This window comes from Lissotriton helveticus, chromosome 10 (assembly GCF_964261635.1).
Source record: "Lissotriton helveticus chromosome 10, aLisHel1.1, whole genome shotgun sequence".
NCBI classification, from domain to species: domain Eukaryota; kingdom Metazoa; phylum Chordata; class Amphibia; order Caudata; family Salamandridae; genus Lissotriton; species Lissotriton helveticus.
In genome coordinates, this window is record NC_136071.1 from 22524627 (window position 1) to 22546681 (window position 22055).

At 47.5% G+C, this 22055-nt stretch overlaps 1 protein-coding gene across 2 annotated transcripts in view; it reads right to left on the reverse strand.

Annotated features, from left to right (window-relative positions):
• Window positions 1-17174: 17174 nt before the first annotated feature.
• Window positions 17175-22055, reverse strand: part of NAA10 (N-alpha-acetyltransferase 10, NatA catalytic subunit) — a 32275-nt gene continuing 27394 nt past the window's right edge. For both annotated transcript variants that reach the window (XM_078664592.1, XM_078664593.1), the window contains exons 7-8: window positions 21652-21736; window positions 17175-17741 (exon numbers count right to left, since the gene is read on the reverse strand). In XM_078664592.1, the coding sequence (XP_078520718.1) occupies window positions 17484-17741; window positions 21652-21736 (343 nt within the window). In that variant the 3' untranslated portion in view covers window positions 17175-17483. The remainder of the gene's footprint in view (window positions 17742-21651; window positions 21737-22055) is intronic.

The following is a 22055-nucleotide window of genomic DNA, read 5'->3' on the forward strand; positions in this document are numbered from 1 at the left end:
TTGGGCCTCGCATGCGTGTGTTTTTTTTTTTTTTTAAAAGACCTTTATTGATAAGAAAGGCAATTACAAATCAACAGGAGCCCTAGGGCTCACACATACGGTACATTACGAATAACTGAAGCACAAAGGATTCGTTACAGAAGGACTGAGGTCTAGTTTTAAAAGTTTTCCTCGTAGGATAGACATGAACAGGAGAACGTGGCGCAACAGGACAAACCTGGTATAAAACAATCAGGATAGATAATCGTGAAGTAGAAGCAAACACCAGAGTCACTGCGTGCCACCCAGGAAAAAGGCGTCTAAACCCCAAGGAAGGAAAAAAAGGGGAAAAGACGAGAAGGCCCATAGAACTAAAAAGAAAAACAAAAAGAAAGCAGCCCCACCCCCTAAGTACCCCCCACCCTGCACCCCTGCAGCTGGCTACGGCCTGACCCCCCCTAGCAGTGTGCCTGTCGCCCAAGAAAAGGAGTCCCGAAATATAGAGAGTAAGAAGAGGAGAGAATCCTAAAACTCTCAGAAAAAGGAAGAGAAGAAAGGAAAAAGAGTGTATATAATCAAACTGGAGGAGGGCAAATCACACACGCAGGCTTCCCGGTCTCCCCGGCCATGTATATATCGTCTACCCCAAAAACCACAATAAACGACAGTAAGTGAATAACATGGTAAGAAATGGGGAGAGTCATCATGTACAACTCAAAAAAAGTATAAAACAGGAACGCGCAAAACCGCTCCTCCGCCAGCCAAACCCAAGTCAATTGAGAAAGAAATTCCCCTAGCCCTGGCCCGATCTTATAAGCTCCTCGAGGTTCGCCTGCCGAATAAATCCCATCCCAGACGATCTAGGAGAGCAAAATGTCCACACTTGATAAAAGAGCAACCTGGAAACATAAAATGGACAAAGCCGATCAACCACAGAGTCATCTCCACTTAAAGCCCTCTCCCCCAAGTCCGTCTCAGAACACGTAGTCCACAGCAAGCATACAAGGGCGAGGAAGAAGGAAGCAGCCATGGGAATCAACAATGGTGGAAACAATGTCTGAGTCCATAATGGCATTACGATAGGCGAGGCCACCATCTTGCGCCGGGGAAGGAGTCTTTCAGGATAGTAGAGGTGGACATACATCCGTTCACGAGCACCAACAAAGTCTTGTGTCCTCCGTTCTCCATCGCACCCATGCGCAGGCATATTACTCCCCTCAAAAACAAGAACGGGCCGTCCCTCACAGACCGGAGCGCCATCCGAGCAGGATCGCCCCGGTATGGGCGTAATATCGTCAAGCATCCTCCCCAATGCCTGGGAACTAACCTGCAGACTGAATTGTAAGTCGCGGAGAGCAGCTAGAAGATCAATGCGAGAGAGCAAGGGCTGTGATTCCCTCCGCATAGCCTCACTCGGCATCTCGCAGTCCCAAACCCAGTATGATTCAAGCGGCAGGGTAATGTGCTGCAGATCGTTCCGGCCGCCATTAGACCGATCCATCTTGTGGGGAGAGTGGAGGCAGGACAAAGACGTGTACGGCTTAGATACACAATAGTCCGACACCCGGGGGGTCGGGAAACTCACATCCAGGGAGCGGTACACAGTGACGGCAGTCTCCACTCCGAATCAGCGCCAGCGGCAAAACCGGGAGGGCCCCAGAAACACCGGGCAGAATCGAAGGCAGAGCGGAGACAACGTACCCACAGCGCTCCACAAGCGAATGGCAGTCTTGACGAGCTCCCACCTCGAGAAAGCAATCCGGTAGCTGTTTTCTTGAAAACCAGAGCCCATGCCAGAAGTCTGCCCCCTCAGTAATCAAGCGTCCGGCGGACCGACTCCGCCGAGGCACGGCCGGCCGTTGTTGACACGCTAGCACCCGGCCATATTGCTCGGCCGAGGTCGCGGTTGCAGGATCACTGGGGCCGCAAAACAGTTTTATGGATATCTCCGGGTAGGAGGCCGGCAGAGGCCGCGGGATTGCGCGTGCGATGTCAGCGCAAATTCACCGTCACCCCGCTATCGTGCAATATCAGGATCATGAACAGGATGTCCGTGCGGGGTGCGGAGGCTCGAGGAGCCGGGAGCCTCATGCGTGTGTTTTTAAAAGAGAACACGCAATAGGCCATAGGCGTTAGAGTAGCTCCGCCTAGTGCATATTCCATGCAGACACGCGCAGCAGAAGGGCATATTTCTTCAATTACCAGCTGTCAGGGGCCGCGGTAATTGAAGACAGATGCTGGGCGCACATGCACCACTCTCGAGTTTCTTTTTTGTCAGCTGTGTGTGTGTGCGCATGCCGCCTCCCGGCCAACCTTGACTTAAGTCTTGTTATTCATGGTTCTGGCCCCTTGCCGTGGACTTCTGCCTGGTGTGGGGACCTTTTGCATAAAATTACAGGATATTTATTTTCAATTTGCTTTACCATTTTTATGCTCCTTTGCTCAAACTGTGCATGGTGTTCCTCCAGTGTTTGTACTGTTGACGGACTAGTGAAGGTAATTTCTAGCCACTCGTGGACTTTACCTGTACCCAGAGAAATGAACGTGATGGATTCAGTATCCTTAAAGCGGAAGACTTCTAAGCCAGTGAGGGTTGAAGAACATAGTCTGATGACTTTTCCTCTATGTAACTAGTCCCAGGACAATGTTATTGATGGTCTTCTTTGTACATGGTTCCTCGTGCAATTATGTGTCATGATAGTTATTGTTACGCAGTAACAGTGATTATAAGGCATATATTCAGGAGCTATCCATTTGAGGCACTGTTTAACCACAATGGAGTAGTGTACTAAGTCCACACCGCAGCAAGAGATGAGCGACATAAAAGCAATCTATTGGATGCACTGTTAAATCACCAGTAAGTATTGTGAGGATTCTTCCAAAAGCAACAGGGGGAAATCCATTAGAGGCACTGTTAGACGGCCATTAAGTATTCTATGCTGTCTTTCCGGAGCATTGATGAAGCACCCCACTAGAGGCACTGTTAAAGATATTATATGGAATATATCCAACAGCAGCAGGTGAATCAAACCATTGGAGGCACTGTTACATCATTAGGCTGTATTATATGGAGTCTACAGAGGAGCGCCAGTCGAGAAACCCATTAGAGGCCCTGTTAAAAACACCAAGGAGCATTATGTGGTGCCTACCCAGGAAGAACTCTTTGGAAGCACTGTTAAACTGTTGTGGAGGAGTGTGGCTCAATGGTTAGAGCGGCAGACCCTGATGCAGAGGTCTAGCCCGGGACCAGGGTTCAATTCCCGCCTCGGCGGGTCTTGGGCTCAATTTCCTCGGACCTGATAATTCTCGCCTCGGTGCCTAGTCTAATCATGGGTCCCACTCTGCAACTCTGGGCAATAGCTTGCTTAATCTCCACAACGGCCCCAGCAGCGCTTGGATGCCTGGCTTCACCTTGGGGGTGCCCAGGAGTCGACATTTCACAGGGAAAGACCAGGAAGGGTTCCACAGCGGTATGCGTTACAGCGCCAGGACACCCATGGGTATTAGTGCGCTTTACAAGTACAAATTACATTTAAACCACAAAGGAGTATTTTACAGAGTCCAACCAAGAGTAAGAGAGGAGCTACAGAAAAACAAATAATTGGAGGCATCGTTAAAACATCAGGAGCTATTAAGAGTCAGGAAGGATTGAAGATCAGGCCTTGAGAAAGCTACTCGCCCACTCACTGTGGCGAGTCAGATTTTATCAGGGTGAGCTATTTTTAGGGACTACTGGCCCAGTCTGGAAAGAGACTCAAGCTGGCAAACAACAGGTGTTCTGTTCATTCAGAAAGTGAATGATCAATACGGGTGCCTTTAAACCTTGTTACATTGCTGTACTTTCACAGACCGAGGTCAGATGTCAGCTTGTGTCTTCTTACAAATTGCTGCTCATTTTAGCCAAAATAATTTAACGTTACAGTCAAACAAAGAAAAGTAAAGTGAACAGCCTAACAAACATGCTGTGTGAAATGAAAGGCCATATGAGGTCAGTTTATTTCTAACATTTAAATAGTTTGTAAATTAACTCTACAAATGTTTCTTAAATATTTTTTAGAAGTTGTGGGAACTCTTAAAAAGAATTCTGAAGTGGGATGGAAGCAAAGATTTTAATAGGATCAAAACAAATGAGAACTCTTTACTTGTAGATGTGAAAATAATAAATATTTTAACCCTGATTTCGACATTATAGTTTGTATACTATATAGTTTTATCAACAAAACTGTATATCAGTGGGAAAGTTTGTGGCCATTTTGGTTGATTTGTGCTGTCTGTTAATGGCAGTGCACTACTACATCACACTTTAGTATAATATTTATTAGATCTAGCTCATCTTGTGGTGATACTGCATAAACCTCGCGTGGGGCAAAGCACCCCTAGCCAGTTGCCTGAATGGTGCTCATATGGGTCCTGGATTATCTGGGTCTCAGTCTGAATCCTGTGGATCAGGTAGAGGCAAGTGTTGTGGGAGCAGTGGTGGTGGAGTAGGGGGCTTGGATAGTAGTGGTGGGAAGGGTGCAGGACTAGTGGTGGAGTTTCTAATCCTTTTTGAGCTTGAAGGGCGTAGGAGGCAGAAGCTCAAGTTCATTATCGAAAGCAAATCTTGGTGCTAGTGGTTTGGCAAGAATCTTGTCCATGTCAGAGTGGATTAACATCTGTTTTTCATCCAGAAAATCTGCCAGCTTTTCGCATGAGGAACACTCCTAGATGTCAGATCTCATCTTCGAGGGGGATTTCAGAGTCCTCCTCCGCATTTGTTGTAGAGTGAGCCTTGGCGGCAGCTTCAAAATATGTTTTGTTGAAGGTTGTTGCCTGCGATGGGGTGATTTTGACACAAAGTGAGGCTTTTCAATGGTGGGGGTAGAGTGGTGAGCTCCACTGCTCTTATGTGGAGCAGTCTTGGGAACAGACGCAACCTCCCAAGACAGAGGCCTCGGCCAGAGATGCTGGGCCAGGTGGTTTATGCGGTTTCCAGCTTGGATATGGTCTCAATGCCGAACTCCAGGAGCGGTGCTCTGCCTCAGCTATAGTGCATTTGGGGGCTCAAGACTGTCCTTCGAGCACAACCTGTGCATGCATTTCGACTTTGGCCCCAAGCCTGGTGTGTGCTGCAATAATGGCTCATGGAACAGCACCTGCACCTCTCTGGGTAGAAGCAGAAGCTCCTGGTGGTCGACTTAGGGAGATTTTATGTTAAACCTCAGACAAGAGTGGATTGACGTCTTTTCCAAAATGTTGTCCAAGGCAGATTTTCGAGAGTCCAGAGGAAATGGTGGCATGATGCCACCAAGTGTAGAGGTACTCCAGATGTAAGCCAATGGTTCTACAGACCTGCTGGTGCACACAGAAGCCTTTGATGCAATAAGTAGTTTTTCAACACAGATCTGAGAAAGGAGCTGCTGGAACAGAAGCGAACCTGAAAAACAGAGCTGGAGTTTCTAAACATGCCTACCTTGGAGCAGCATTCCCAAGTGTCCAAGCCTGGTGGCAGAAACAAATATATACTCTGGGGTGGCGCAAGTGTGCTGTTGCATGTGGACAAAGGGTGGAGTCACACCAGGTCTTGTGACAAGAACATCTTCGAAGAAAAATAAGTGGGAAATGTCTGGGCACAACACTAGATGGCAGGAGTGACCACAGCATGTTGCCACACATACATGTGTCTCCAACCTGACACTCAAGAGTACTAACAAATGACTTGAAAAGTGGAGAACAGCGATACCTACACTTCATCTAGTGATAACAGTTGGGACATGGCTCTTTTTAAGTTGAAGACTACCAGACAGCACAGCTGTTTTGGCTGGAACGAAATATTGGGAACATGTGGACAGCTTCCCTAGGAATGCATTTAGGCCTAGATGTAGGTAATTCCCATTTACAGACTCTTAAATACCGAATTTTACCGATTCGGTATTTAAGAGTCTGTAAATGGGAAGGGGGCAGATTTAGGTAATTCCGAATTCAGGAATACTGATTCGGTAAATACCGAATCGGTAGTGCCCATTGATTCCTATGGGCCTAGAAGCCCATAGGAATCAATGGGCAATACCAAATCGGTAAATACCGAATCCTGCAAGGGTGCAGGGGGTGTCACTTTGACACCCTCTAGCACCCCAAGTACAGGCTTGTGTGACATGTGGCACACATACATGCCCTAAGGGCATGTCTGTGTGTCACATTGCACAGGTGTGCATGCACACCTGAATTCAGTATTTTACCACACAATAGGATTGTGTGGTAAAATACCGACTCTTAAGGGCCTGTGGCACTCTTAGGAGTGTCAGCTATATATGGATTTACCGATTCGGTAAATATACCAATTCGGTATTTTACTGAATCGGTAAAATTACCGATTCTTAAAATAACATGCCCCTACATCTGAAAACCCTAATAACGGTAGGAAACTGCCAAAATCGGCCGTTTCCGACCGGTATTAGGGCTCCTACATCTGGCCCTTAGTCCATTGCTGATCATTGGCTTTGTGTTTTGTAACTCACATTTGCTTGCTTTCCATTTCCTGGCTTTATTGGGTTTAGGTTGTCCAGTATCTATTTTCCCCCAGTGGAGCACATCCAGTTTACCACCACTGTGAAATACTCCTTGCATTCCTCCACAAGTGCTCACTTTCTATGAACTGTTTTTTCTGTTTCCTGCCTCCTATCTTTCTGCTTGATCTCACTCATCTATGCCATTCATTTTGTGTGCCTTTGAGGAACATTGTACTGTCTACGAGCTTGTTTATTTTGGTCAGTGTTCTTTACTAATAGCAACACTTTAAAAACAATATTCTTCCACAATTCCATGCCCATGCCATAGGCTCTGGTAGTAGGGGAGTGCTGAAGCACCCCCAAAATAATCATGCTGGAGTTCAGAAGCAAATGAGCAACTAACCGGCCATTACATGTAGTAGTTATCTGCTCACATGTCTGTGCACTCAAAGACAGAGGTCAAATGTTAGGCTCGGTCTTCCAAGGTAGGTTGAGGTTTACATTTTTATTTCGGACTGTAAAGTGAGAGGATTTATGTAACAATCTTGGTGGGAAAGGCTGTGGGAGTTTATTTTTTCTCGCATACAACAAAATGTAAATGCCAGTATATGAACTGTACAAATATTTCAGAATATATCAGAATTAGGAAAGCACAAATTAATCACTTTTTTGTAATTCCTTGTAGTGTGGTGGAACCAGATTTTGCTACAACTAAAACAAATAAATACACTTGGTAATAACTATTTCAACATACTATCATTTGCTCGCCGTATAATTTTACTAGTAAAACTGTATGTACAAATGCAAGAGTCATTTCAATCGAAAAAGGTGTTGTTTAATGGCAGTCCGCTACCACATCATGCATACTCCACTCTACGCCACTCTACTCCCAGCCCTGAAAAATCATAAAAATGCTATAAGCCCTGCAGGTCTAGTGACTTGAAGAATGTATTTGACGTAACGAATACCCTTGACCCATAAACGGTTGTCAAATTGTGTGATCCTGGGCAAATATCTCATTTCAGAGTCTAGTTTGTGTTCATCACATTTGAAAACACTTTCAGATATGAGCTCAGCATATCTGCTGTACAAAAATATTATTCATAGACTACACTTTTGCTCCATGTATACTGGGAATCTAGCCCACTCATAGGGTATACGTGATCCCCTGGCTTGCCTTTTAGTTCACTGATAGGATTGTCATCAATGCAAGGGCAGGAATGTTTCTCAGTTCATATGAAAAACTTAACTTACTTTTAATGTATTAATAAAGTGTAATGTGGTAGTGCACAGTCATTTAGGGACAGCACGTTTCATTGAACTGGCACACTTTCCCAGACATGCAGTTTTACAGTTAAAACTATATAATGTAAAAGCAATGTTTGGAAATCGGGTTTTAGCAAACTTTTTATTTGCTTATCAAGTAAAGTTTGATTTATTTTATTTATTTATCCCATTAAAATCGGTTTCCATCACATTTCGGAATTGACACAACAATGTGTTTTCCTAACTACTGTTTTTTCTATTTGTACAGTTTATTTACAAGCTATTTAAATGTCTGTTGGACTAAAACAGACATCATAAAAGCTTTCATTTCACACTCCTTCGACAGTTCACTTTATAAAATCCTCCAACTTTCCTAATCTTTTTCCGAATGCAAACCCCAATCTCTAGGATACAATAAGCAGCACACAAGCCGACCTTTGTCTTTGAATACATGGCAAATGTGACAAGATGTAAACACAATTTTAAGCCATCTTTTACCGTTTATTCACTTTAGAAATGAACAGAATACCTGTCATTTGTCAGACTGGTCTCTCTCACCAGAAAGGGCCAGCTGGCCCTAAAAATATCTTGACCTGATAAAATCTGATTCACCAGAGCAAGGGGGCGAGTATATTTCTTGAGGCTTACACTCTATGAGACTCCACTATACAACTTTCTGCGCAACTCAACGACACTGTTCTCTACTCCATTAAGTCTATGACACCCTACTCCAAGCAAATAAATCTTAACCATGCTGAACAGTAGCAAACACAAGCAAAGGTGCACCACCAAGAAACCAAACGGGGAAGAATCCGATTCTTCCCGGTTGGGTTTCTTGGTGTTGCACCTTTGCTTGTGATTGAAATTGTCATATTCTTGTTTTTGGATTGCACCGTGACAGTGGGTGCGTTAACAGCGTGCACACAGATTTCTGGGTATTTCCAGTGTTAATATATTACATAGGGATAGCGGGTCAGGTGCTGTGTCTCATAGGGTTCCACTGTTTGTGTTTGTTTTTTTTCTATACATGCTGAACAGCAGCCAGGCTTGTGTACAACATGGCTGTAACACACTGGCAAAGCAAATAGCTCTTGCATAGGCAAGAGCTATTGGCTTTGCCAATGCTTCTTTTATTGTTAGTCCCAATACTATAGCTATGTCCAGCACTGTGTTGAAGTGGGCAGGGACTGGCAGTGGTCTTCTATCTCAAAGCACAAGGACTCCCTCCTCTTCTGTGGCCTTCGTTGGCCAGGTATCCAATGCCTTTACAAAACGTGATGGTGAGGATTACTCCATCTATGGATGAGGATTTTCCTCAATAACAGGAAAGAGTTTGAAGAGAACTCCAAAAAAAACAAGCATTTACAATGCAACGGTCTCGCCTTTGCAAAAGTTAGAGCTATTGGCATTGTAAATGACAAACTTTATTTATGTGTTGGGTTTGAAAACAGATAAATAAATGGCATTGTCATTTACAATGACAATAGCTTAATCTCTCACAAATGCGAGACCTATTGCATTAGCACACACACAAAGACACACGCACCCACACACACACAGAGCCACACGCACCCACACACACAGAGCCACACGCACCCACACACACAGAGCCACACGCACCCACACACACAGAGCCACACGCACCCACACACACAGAGCCACACGCACCCACACACACAGAGCCACACGCACCCACACACACAGAGCCACACGCACCCACACACAGACCGAGCCACACACACACAGAGCCACACGCACCAACACACACAGAGCCACACGCACCCACACAGAGCCACACGCACCCACACACACAGAGCCACACGCACCCACACACAGAGCCACACGCACCCAGAGCCACACGCACCCACACAGAGCCACACAGAGCCACACGCACCCACACACACAGCCACACGCACCCACACACAGCCACACGCACCCACACACAGACCGAGCCACACACAGACAGAGCCACACACACACAGAGCCACATACACACACACAGAGCCACATACACACACAGAGCCACCCACACACAGCGCCACCCACACACAGCGCCACCTACACACAGGCTGCATCTCTTACCAGTGTAATTCTATGCCCATGACCTGTAGTGCCCTTGGGCAAGCCCTTTCCTGGGAATGGAATGGAATGAAATACCCACCAGTCAACACGTGCAAGGCCCGCCTAAAGAGCGGTCGTCTTTGTCAGGCATGGCTAAAATTAGAGTGTTTACATTTTACATCCACGAGGGTAAAAGAGCTTGATTTGAACACCAAGAATATCGCACTTTCACAAGGGAGACTATGATTCATATTAAAGATAAGGACGTGTTTTCCCAATCTTGTGTGCATTATTTTGCACAAAGAAAACAATAGTCTCAGGAGGGAACGTGCAGAATTACAGAAAATTGTGGCATTATTTTAACAGGAAAACATTTTAGCTGAATAATGTAAAGAACATAATGTCAATCCTTTGCAAACAAGAACTGAAGCATATAGCAATCGAGAATGCTTGGTGTTAATGTTAATTATGGTGCTACTTGTAAAAGGATGCGTGCCAAAGTATTTCACCCAGTGGGGGGGGGGCAAGTCACATTCAATGAAGCTCCTTACCATTGCCCTTCATGGTCATTCCGATGGTGCCCCCGGTGAGGATAACGAGCACTCGGACCGCTGAGAGTCTCTTGAGAAGCCGAGATGCTGCGGCTACTGGACAGGTTCCGGCCGCAGGCCGGTGTCCGATCATCTCCACCCTTCGAGGTAGGGGACGTCGTGGGCAGCCCTGCGGCCACCTCAGCCTCCACCTCATTCAGGCTGGTACGGGACAAGGGTCTACCTAGCACAGAGTTCAGACTTTCCTTCCTGTCTGCCATGATCTTTCAAACTAGGGGCTCGCGGGAGGAGGCTGTGTCTAAAGGAGCTGTGCATGTCACGTGATCTGCGGCTACGTCATGATTGCAGCCGCCCCCTGTACAATGTGCGTCGTGCATGCATTGCACAGACAGTACATGTGAGCGTTAGTGCTGAGGCTGAGCGATAAATGTGCGGTGCAAGAGTATTCTGGTTGAATGTTGCCATACGGAGGGCACAGAAATCGCAAATCGCAGTTCCAGAAGCCAAATACATTTTTCCATTTTAGTGATGCCATTTACCATAATGTAGTGCATTGCTTTAAATGGGTACGGAGTACCTGCATTTTTCAATAGGGATTCAATACTTTTAATGGGAGACTCCGGCAGCAGCGGGCGGGGAAGGAAGCCGGAAAGCAGGCAGCAGCAGCGGCGGAGGGGGGCGCACTGCTCAGCGAGTCCTCGGCACGGCGGCCATTTTAAGAGTGGCGGAGAGTCCAGGAACAGCTGCCCACTGCCGTCTGTGTCTTCTTTCGTCTACCTGGGTAAAACTCTTAACATTACAAGGAAACTTTTTTCAATTGTCACACAGTGTTTCAAATTGAAAACAAGCGTTGTCAGAGCCGCCACTGTGGGAGCACAGGGAGGAGACTGCGAGCGAGCGGGGAGCTGGCACAGACTGACGAAAAAACAGCCCAGGCAAAAAAATAAAAAAAAGCATTTGCAATGCAATAGGTCTCGCAGCATTAAAGTTTGAGTTATTGGCATTGTATATGACAATGTGTTGCATTAAATTTTTAGCAAAGTCTGTATTGGTGTATAAAGATGATTTGCAAGATGATAGCTGTTGCAAAATATTAAGCAATGTTGGCAATGTTGGCAATAATATTATATTATAATAATATTGTAAGTTACTGTTGTACTTATAAGCATTTTGGTAGCGCATAGTGATGTTGTGGTGCCCCTGAGTGATGCTGTAGTGATAGGATAGATAGCGAGGGCGATAGATAGATAGAGGGAGGCCGAGAGAGAGATAGAGGGAGGGTGAGAGAGATAGAGGGAGGGCGAGAGAGAAATAGAGGGAGGGTGAGGAATGGAGTGTGGGGCAAGGGATGGAGTGTGTGGCGATAGATAGATAGAGGGAGGCCGAGAGAGAGATAGAGGGAGGGCGAGATAGAGGGAGGGCGAGAGAGAGATAGAGTGTGGGCGATGGATGGAGTGTGGGGCGAGGGATGGAGTGCGGGGCGAGGGAATGGAGTGCGGGGCGAGGGAATGGAGTGCGGGGCGAGGGAATGGAGTGCGGGGCGAGGGAATGGAGTGCGGGGCGAGGGAATGGAGTGCGGGGCGAGGGAATGGAGTGCGGGGCGAGGGAATGGAGTGCGGGGCGAGGGAATGGAGTGCGGGGCGAGGGATGGAGTGCGGGGCGAGGGAATGGAGTGCGGGGCGAGGGAATGGAGTGCGGGGCGAGGGAATGGAGTGCGGGGCGAGGGAATGGAGTGCGGGGCGAGGGAATGGAGTGCGGGGCGAGGGAATGGAGTGCGGGGCGAGGGAATGGAGTGCGGGGCGAGGGAATGGAGTGCGGGGCGAGGGAATGGAGTGCGGGGCGAGGGAATGGAGTGCGGGGCGAGGGAATGGAGTGCGGGGCGAGGGAATGGAGTGCGGGGCGAGGGAATGGAGTGCGGGGCGAGGGAATGGAGTGCGGGGCGAGACATGGAGTGCGGGGCGAGACATGGAGTGCGGGGCGAGACATGGAGTGCGGGGCGAGACATGGAGTGCGGGGCGAGACATGGAGTGCGGGGCGAGACATGGAGTGCGGGGCGAGACATGGAGTGCGGGGCGAGACATGGAGTGCGGGGCGAGGGATGGAGTGCGGGGCGAGGGATGGAGTGCGGGGCGAGGGATGGAGTGCGGGGCGAGGGATGGAGTGCGGGGCGAGGGATGGAGTGCGGGGCGAGGGATGGAGTGCGGGGCGAGGGATGGAGTGTGGGGCGAGGGATGGCGTGTGGGGCGAGGGATGGCGTGTGGGGCGAGGGATGGCGTGTGATAGAGGGTGTGCGTGTGGGGCGAGGGATGGAGTGTGGGGCGAGGGATGGAGTGTGGGGCGAGGGATGGAGTGTGGGGCGAGGGATGGAGTGTGGGGCGAGGGATGGAGTGTGGGGCGAGGGATGGAGTGTGGGGCGAGGGATGGAGTGTGGGGCGAGGGATGGAGTGTGGGGCGAGGGATGGAGTGTGGGGCGAGGGATGGCGTGTGGGGCGAGGGATGGCGTGTGGGGCGAGGGATGGCGTGTGGGGCGAGGGATGGCGTGTGGGGCGAGGGATGGCGTGTGGGGCGAGGGATGGCGTGTGGGGCGAGGGATGGCGTGTGATAGAGGGTGTGCGTGTGGGGCGAGGGATGGCGTGTGGGGCGAGGGATGGCGTGTGGGGCGAGGGATGGAGTGTGGGGCGAGGGATGGAGTGTGGGGCGAGGGATGGAGTGTGGTGCGAGACTGTCCCATTGTTTGGGGGCTCGAGGCGAGTTTGGACGATTAAAATGAGCCACAAGCCGCTCAAAGTCACCTACCTACATGTCCATTAGATGGACCGCAAACATGGCAGGAAGCACCACATCTGCTGACACTCGTATAGCCACCATGACCACCATCGCTGCTGCAACACCTGTGGTCACCACATCCACCCCCTCTGCTTCAACACTTGTAATCATCACATCAACCACTTGTGCTATCGACTTCTGTCATTTACCATTGCAGGCACTACTGCTGCTGGGCACACAACTGCTAAAAGCAGAGAAACAGCCCAACACAAGTGCCATATGTCAAAGTTGCTATTACCCCTGCCTCAGATGCCACCCCATCCTGAGTGAGTACATCTACTCTCACAAATCTGCTTTTGACAGCCCCAGTCATAGGCTCCCATCCGCCCGGGACTGGCGAAGAAAGGTTAAGTGACACCCAGGCTAGGGTTTCGCTTTAAAGACGCCTTACTGCTTTTAAAATGTTCCTGTATTAACTTGGCCTCTTGCTTTCAATTTAGTGCCTGTGCGCAGGCGGGTTCAGAGCTCCGCTGTCTAATGGCGGGGGGCTACGGCGTCTCAGAAGGGCGGGCAGTCACAGCGCCGTGAGGAATGTTGAAGCTGAAAGATAGACTCTATCAAAGAGTGTCACTTTGTTCTCTCGAGATGGCCAACTGAGCTGTCAAAACCTGGATTTGTCACATTTTTCTATTTAAAAACTATTTGTGTTTCTGCCAGTCTCATGGTGCAATTTTACTCATGGTATTACAATGGTAAATAAACGTGGAATGGAATGGATTTCTTCACGGCTCTGAACCGATTACATTCATTCACCGGAGCAGAGTTCCGCCAGCAGTAAAAACATCGCGAGACCAGCCTGTCAATGTTCCAGTCGATCAAAGCTATACACTGAATGGGACCACAGAGCTTTTCATCCTCTCTGCATCCCTGTATGAAATCCGACCTGTTCACAGTGGCATAGCAAGTGTGTCATTGGCCTAATGCAAGTACTGAAAACAGGCCCATTCCCTATGGCTGGGTAGAAAAAGGCACCCATAAATGTGGTGCAGTGCACCAGTACGCCTGTCGGCCCGGTGCCACTGCTCCTGCTGCACCTCCTTGCAATGTGTGCGCCAACGCCAATGACAGCACTTGAAAGGCTGTCAAAAAGCACCATTTTCCCCGGGCATAATGTTGGCATGTCAATCTTGCCGATATCTACCATGGGAAAAGGCCCAGAAACTAACGGAACGTGCTTATTTTCGTGCAGTAAGATTCAAAACCAGGATGTTATGCCCAGATTTCCTGGATGCAGATTGTTACTGGAGTTACTTGTCGAATCCAATAAACAATCTCTAGACTAGAGTATCTGATGTGATCAGTAACTCCTAATCAGGGTCTTTGTGTGGGGTGCAACTGGTGCATCCGAAATGTTCTGCATACAGTATAGGAGCACATGATGGGAAGCTTGCATTGAGGAAAAGCCATTGTACCGACCTAGTTGATGCTCTCAGCTGCCACTTTTGGGGTGTTGGCCGTTCACTTCCTCTTCACAGACGCCCCCCTCTTCTCAGATTGCCTGCTTCTTCTCTCTTGCAGGGACGTGGTGGAAGCGCTGCTGAGGAACAATGCAATAACGAACGTGGGGGACTGCAAGGGCTGCTACCCGCTTCACCTCGCTGCCTGGAAGGGAGACGCCCAGATTGTCAAGCTTCTCATCCACCAGGGACCCTCGCATACCAAAGTCAACGAGCAGGTGGGGCGCTCTCCTCACGCATATGGCAGACTCCGAGTGAATAGTGTGCCCAGTAGGTGGAGTGAAAAGGTATGGTGCTGGCCCTAAAGAATCTAGAAGGTTTTCATTTGGTACATCTGATGGAACTCTGAGTCAGAGGTCGTTCGTTGCCTGTTGGACGTCAGTTTTCACTGTTTGGCAGCCGTCTATGAATTTGTTCAAACGTGCAAGTTCCAAATTTAATTGGCCATTATAAAAGTCTAATTACCTCGTAATAATGGCTCAGTGTTAAAGTGCTCCAGCCCACATTTTATGTAACGAAATATCATTTTTTGTAACCCGGGTATCAGTCTGGCCACCGGCCTCCTGGAGGAAGATTGGAGGCTCGTTTAACCCTCTTACCTTTCCAGCCGCCATTACATCTTGTGACGTGTTTCTGCTCATTTGCGGACAAAGTGACGGCTGCGGGGTACATTACAGCTCCCAGTTGGTACCGCCATCACGGATAATGTCAAATACACACAGCTCTGGTGAAGACCGGCTGCAGGGTCAGGGCAAAACGTGCAGTTCGATTCCCTAAAGTCAACTCGTTTGAAGGAGAAACAGGTGAATGGACAAGGGTTTGAGAGATGTTACATTGAGAAAGCAAAAGTCTGCAAGTTAATGCGATATAATATAGTGTTGTATGCCGATACATTAGGAACACACTTTAGTAATATCTTTATTGTTGGATTAGGAGAGATCTCCCTCAAGCTTTGTGGATTCTGGCGATGCAATTGAGTCCTGGATTAGAAACGGAACCCGTTGTGTAATATTCTTGTGTTCTTAAGTCTGAAGCATAATTGAAATTCTCTCCAGAGTACTCCGAAACTTTCTAAAAGAGCAGGACTGATGTTCTGGTTAATGCAGTTATAGTATACTTCGTAAGAGTAACCGTGAAGCTGAGCAGTAGGTACGTTCTCAGGCATCGAAAAAACGACTCTTCCAATTAATTAATTGGAGTCCTTCGAAAGCTTAATAAAACAAGCAGTGTTGTAGGCGGGAGGGGTGATGCGCTTGTGCGTGCGCGTGTGTATGTGCGCTTGTGTGTGTGTGAGAGAATGCAGCGTGGGGGGCCTGTATGTGCGTGCGTGGGTGCATGGGTGCGTGTGTGTGTGTCTGAGAGAATGCAGCGAGCGCGTTCGCGTGCGCGTGATCGTTTCGAATCGCCTCCAAGGCGATGCGCGCGGCAAGGAATGTCTCCTGGAAAGGAGACACGGCCACAATAAGTTCTCGGCCTAAAAAGGAAACACCCACAATGGGCCACCTTTTCATGACGAAACAAAGGGGGTGGGGCTAAAAAAAACACAAACGCCCACGAATCTGCTCTAAGAATGAGTGACATTATTATCTTCCAATGGCTAGCCTCCATTTATGGAGCTAGCCAATGGAAGACAGAGGCGGGTTCAACCCCACTAGCTAAGACAAAGTTTCTCGAGCAGCACGACACTGCTGCGCAGTGTACGCCAGTCGAGACCTAAAAATGACTGCTGGTAAAAGAGAAATAAGGTAACAACGCCCAATAGGTCTTAGGAAGCGAATGAGGCTTCGTTGCCATTGTTTAATGTTCAGTGGATGTTCACGAAAGTTTAAATCCATGCTCGATTTCCCAATCGGTCACACACAAACGCATTTACTAACAATTCGTCATTTTATTGTGGAAGTATAGCATTACTCACCCCTCCTACACCCATATTGAACACCACACTCCTAGGCCATAGGACTGTGCGTGTTTGGACTTACCTTAGGATTTTGATTGCAGACATTTTGGCCCATTCAACAGAGGGCCTCTCTTTTTGTGTGTCAGACTGCTCTCCTTGGCAAGATAAGCCAGTCCCCCCCCTTTTTAAAAGAACTCTGAAGCCAATACTGTTCTGCATCCTCCTCAGCCAAGCCTGTAGCAACATAGATTTGATTATAGGTGCTTTTCACATCCCCCGCCCGCCTTGTTGAATAGATTAGCTTGCTCTACAGGCACACTTTTCAGCCCTGCAGCACCAGAACTGTAGAGCGCGGCCCCAGGAGTGATGCTGTGAGCTCACACTAAATGTCTGGTCAAGATGAAGTCCTATGACAAGCATACTGTGGTGATGGTCAATGGGTCATTGTCTTTTCAGTCTAACTCGTATGCTAATTCTGTGAATCTTGCAATATTCTATCTGCAACAGTATCAATAGCTTTACTTTAACTCAAGGTGGAGGGCACAGAATCGTTTAGATCAGCAAAGACATGGCATTCAAGAACAGCAAATAAAAACAACCCAACCTGCCCCGGTCCATTTGACGAGGTGAGAAATGGGCCCACTGACCATTTTCAAATACACACTGGTTTTATTGTTATTTCTCCAGCATAAACCTGTATGAAAACTGCACAACTTAAAAGTAGAGTTCTTTGCGGGGTTGGATGTGGAGCAGCCACTGTGTCAATGAGCACCATTTACATCTCGACAATAAAAAGGTTGTGTTCCTTCGCCCTGAATTGCCCCACAGCACACTCCCTCCACCAGGCATCATAATGCAAAGCATGTCTTTAGTTTCCTTTCGTACGCCATGGACTCCCGGCGGACCCTGACGGACAGGGTTCTGTGCCACGAGAGAGTACGTATTCCTGCATGTCCCTTTAAGAGGCCGAGTCTGATGCCTCCGAGCTGTCCTTGACATCGGTGCTTTCTGTGGCCTCGCTGACTTCACTCACATCCTTGCTGTCCCCGCTGTCTTCGGTTCCTTCCACCTTCGCCACGTTTCCGCCTCCGCTGGTGCATTTCTCATCCCGGCAGCACTCGCCTACATGGTTCGACTTGTGATCTGCTTTGCTGTCGATGAAGCCCAGTGCGCTCTGCTTGCCTCTCTCCTTCACCTCCGTGTGCTTCTTGTGTTGCTGTGATAGAAGACAGTGTTTACAAGTCTGAAACTGTGCACCCATGGTCACAAGAACATTAAAGGGTCTATGCGCGGTGCAATGTCCGTATACTACAGGCCATAGAAGGCCACCAACCGCTTAATCGTCCAGCACACTCACGGTGGAACTTTGTGCAGCTGAGTTACAGCACACATCAGACCCTGGAATTCCCTATATGTGATTAAATATATATATATATATATATATATATATATATATATATATATATATATATCACACACACACACACACACACACACACACACACACACACACACACAAGTAACTGGCCAATGCTGAGATGGAAGTATCTGCCTGCACCTTCAGTTTTCCAGCATTGATATCTTTCATAGATTAACATGTTTGTATCATTCCCAGTTGTCAGGGCTGCAATCACCAAATAGAATTGTACACAAACTGTATCAAAACACAAAAATATAATACCCTAGTGCTTGCACCCTATTCACCCCAATGTCTGGGTCTGCAATGGAGCCCATTAGGTGAAAGCTTCTTTCTTATGAAGGCACCATACCCTGAAAATTCACAGACAAAATGTGTGATGGAATAAAATTATGGCTTAATTTAAGGGTGGAGGGAAGTTTACTAGTGAACTTAAAAAAGGAGCCATTCTAAGTAACTACAGTTACAGGCAAGGAACTTATGTTCTAGCTTTTTCATTCATTTGCATATGCTTGAATGAAGGCTAGCAGGCAGTACAATAAAAAGAAGGAACAAGGGAGTGAAATAGGCTTCTTGGAGCTTCATTTGAATTCAGTGCACTCTTTTGACAGTCAGTATAAGCAGCGTGTTTTGTGAAATATGTAGGTTGTCCGCGACGTTGCAGCTTTGGAAATATCCAGGAGAGGAACTAGAGGGTGGGTGCTGTAGAGACTGCTATTCCTCCACTGGAAGGTGCAGAGGGTTTCGAGTGAGCAGCTTTTCACTGTGCTGCGATGGTGTAATACAGACCACAAACAGCGGAATGTCTCCTGACCGGACATCATCTGTCCTTTACTGGGGTGGAGTGAAGGGGAGTTGATCAGATCTGCAATGCCTTGTCCGCTCCAGGCAGAATTTGTGGGCTTTCTTTAGATCAAGTGAGTAGCGTGAACGTGGGCAAAGATGGTGGGTTTACAAAGAAAATAGGAAATCCAAATGCAGAATCTTTTGGAGAGCACTCACGGAATAAACGTGGACCGTCTTTCCAAAATGACAATGTTTGCAGGTTTTAAGAAGAGTGTCCATGCCCGAGAACGTTTGATTTTCACCAACACGTCTGGCTGATGCAACGGCTAGCAGTAGTGTCTTTTTCCAACTAACACATTTTACTACTGCTCCTCTTATGCTTAGCAACAAAAAACAGCCCAGTGCTCCAAGGAAGATTCTGCAATAGATGGACGAGCCCTTGCTCAAAGTCCTGTATTATATACTAAGACAATGCACAAGTGTCACTGGGTTCCAACATGCATTTTGGGTAGCAGCACCTATCGCCCAACGAGAAGATCGCTTGAGACCAAAGTGAGGAACTAGCAGCAGATATGGGAGTAGCTCACCAGCTCCCATTGGGTATTCTGAGCCTTAAACAGTGTCAGAAAGTTACACTACTCTATTGAACAGACCATCGGGCTCCTGTCCAGTTTACATCAAATGAGCTTGCTGCTGTCCATGTGCGGATAGCAGTCATTCAAACGCTTCCTTGTGTACATTCTGCACACCCTCAGCAGGGCTCTGTGCAACCTAAGCAGGGTTAAATTACCTACAGCGTAACCTCATCAACTTTGTTCATGTGATAGAAATTAACGTCAGAGGGAGCAGAAAGGTCCCGAGGAGGAAAAACCTACTTTGCTGAGCTCCGGTCAGGTCTGTGGGCAAGTGGAGATCGCAGTCTACTTCACACACTGAATCTCCCAGCACACAGAAATACCGAAGCGGCCATGGCAAGGATTCGCCATTAGTACACAGCCTCAGACGTTCAACTGAAGATGGATCTTCTAGTACCCTGAGCACCTGTCAATCCAAGAGGCACTAGTAGTAAGTGTCCTCTAAGCAACCAGCAGAGGCACACCAGGGAGCCCCACCTGAAATTAAGTAGCTTCCAAACTATGCTTACTGAGTGTGGGGGGGATATGTGGGGAGATGCATGTTGATCAAAACAATCACTTAAAATAACATCGGTCTTTCTTGCGACAAGCAACCTTGAGCCAAAACACTTTCCAGATGTGTGTGTCATTAGCAGAGGCACTGGCTCTTAGAAGGAACATCCAGTAAAGATGTTGGGAAGGTGGAGACAAGCTAATGCTTGTCCTTTTTGCCTTCAACTTGTAACTCAAATTATCCTCTATTGACGCCACTGGAGATGGCTTCTAGACCTGCTCTGGCCAGGCGCCGCACTTACCAAATTCAGCTTCATGTGAACAGTAATGTGCGCGGAGAATTAATCTGGGTATCTGTATTACCTGCCCGTCTCCGGAGTAAGTGCACAGGACTAAGCCAGGTCTTTAATGGACCCTCTTGCCAAAGGCGGTACAAGAACTGGACAGCTTTCAACATCTTGCAAGCTTTTTGCCCGGTCATAGTAAAGGAAGCATTAATTTTTCTTCTCATCAAACCAAGATAACATTTTGCGTGGGATATTTTGGGTGTGGAGTAAGAATTTTTAATATCATCTGGTGGAGAATAAACCGGAGGCGAAAGGGGGGTGGTCTTCTATAAACACCGAGTCGTGTTGCTCTGGCCGTTGCTTTAACAGCGGTCACTGTTCTGAGATTCACCACTACTATTTCCACTCTATGCACCAATGTTGGTAAATTGTTTTACCAAGGCGCATCCTCATACTAGGCAGAGATAGCAGCAAAGCCCCAACTCTCCTAAAAGGTCGCAGAAGTTGTGATGCGGGCACTACATGACTAGGAAGCCTCTTCCATGAGCGAACTGAAGAGGTACTTGTGAACGGAGAACCTATGAATGGGTACATTATCAATGAGGTAGGAGGAGAGAAAGGCTTACCTACTGACAACGAAGTAGATATATAGATGAGGGGGATTTTGATGATTTTTTTCTTTATTGAAGACAGAGGTTTCCAGAAGTGGAGAAAATAATTCACTCAAATTCTTTAACTTTCTTTATTTTATCCTCCGAGGTGCAAACGTGGTAGATTCCACTCCAGAGGATGGGATAGCTGGTTAAAAAAGAATCTCCACACTTTAGGATTGCGGATGGAAATAATCATATTAAAATCCTAGCTCTAACAGCTGCGGTGCGAGTGATAGATGCACTACAGTTTGGGTCATCCGCATAAATATTTATGACTGGACCAGCCACAGGGAAACATCTTTTCAAAGAAGGGGAAGGAAAATACGGAAAAGGTATCTCATCTCTCAGAGCGAAGTCGATGAAAAGCTGCAGCGGACAGATACTTCATATTATGGCAATAGCACAATGTGTGGTGGAATATCGTGTGTACGGTGGCCTCAAGGGAGAGTGGAGTTGTAAACCTATCTACTTGATCAGCTGCAGTGTAGACCTGGGAAATAGGATAGGTATACTATCAGCACCAAGGTATTTGTCTTTGTATAAAACGCTATTCCTAACATTCTCAGTCATAGGGTGTAGAATAGTTTGTGCAAGGCCATGAAACATACAATGTTCGAGAACCTGGGATTCCCTGCTCCTTTGCTTCGGTGCAGGACTTCAACCCCAAACTTCCCCCTATGATGCTGGAATCCCCTGCATGCGGTTAGTCTACAGTACAGCACCAAGCCCTTCAGTTGCCAGTGTGCTGCTGTGTTACATGGGTTTCATGCTCTGCAGCTAGAAGCTTCTCTCCACTGCTAGCGCTCAGGGTACTGTTAACCGCTCTGATCAGAAGGATGACTGTCACTCATCTTACCTCATCAGCCATCAGTGTCAGGTCCCGCTTCATGGCGTAGGCGTCCTCGCCATCCGCGTAATACTTGGGCTCCACTTCACTGATCCTGCAGAAGGAAGGAACCACAAGATGGTTTCAATTTCCAGTTTTTATTTGTTGGGAATGCTGGAGTGTTAAGTGTTTCCCAGGTTTTAAAAGTTATAAAAGCAGTGGTTACCCTGGTTTACCCTTTTTGTAGCCCAAAAAAAAACAAAAAAAAAAAACTACACGGAGGCTTTTCCAGTGCTTATAGAAATCTGATAGTATTGCTGTCGGCTCTATGCGAGTGCTTTTCTGTCAGTGGTGGGCGTTTGTGTACTAGTCTCTGTTATTGTTGAAACATTTTTAAGGGGCCGTTTTTAGTTGGAAAAAACAGTGGTCCTGGA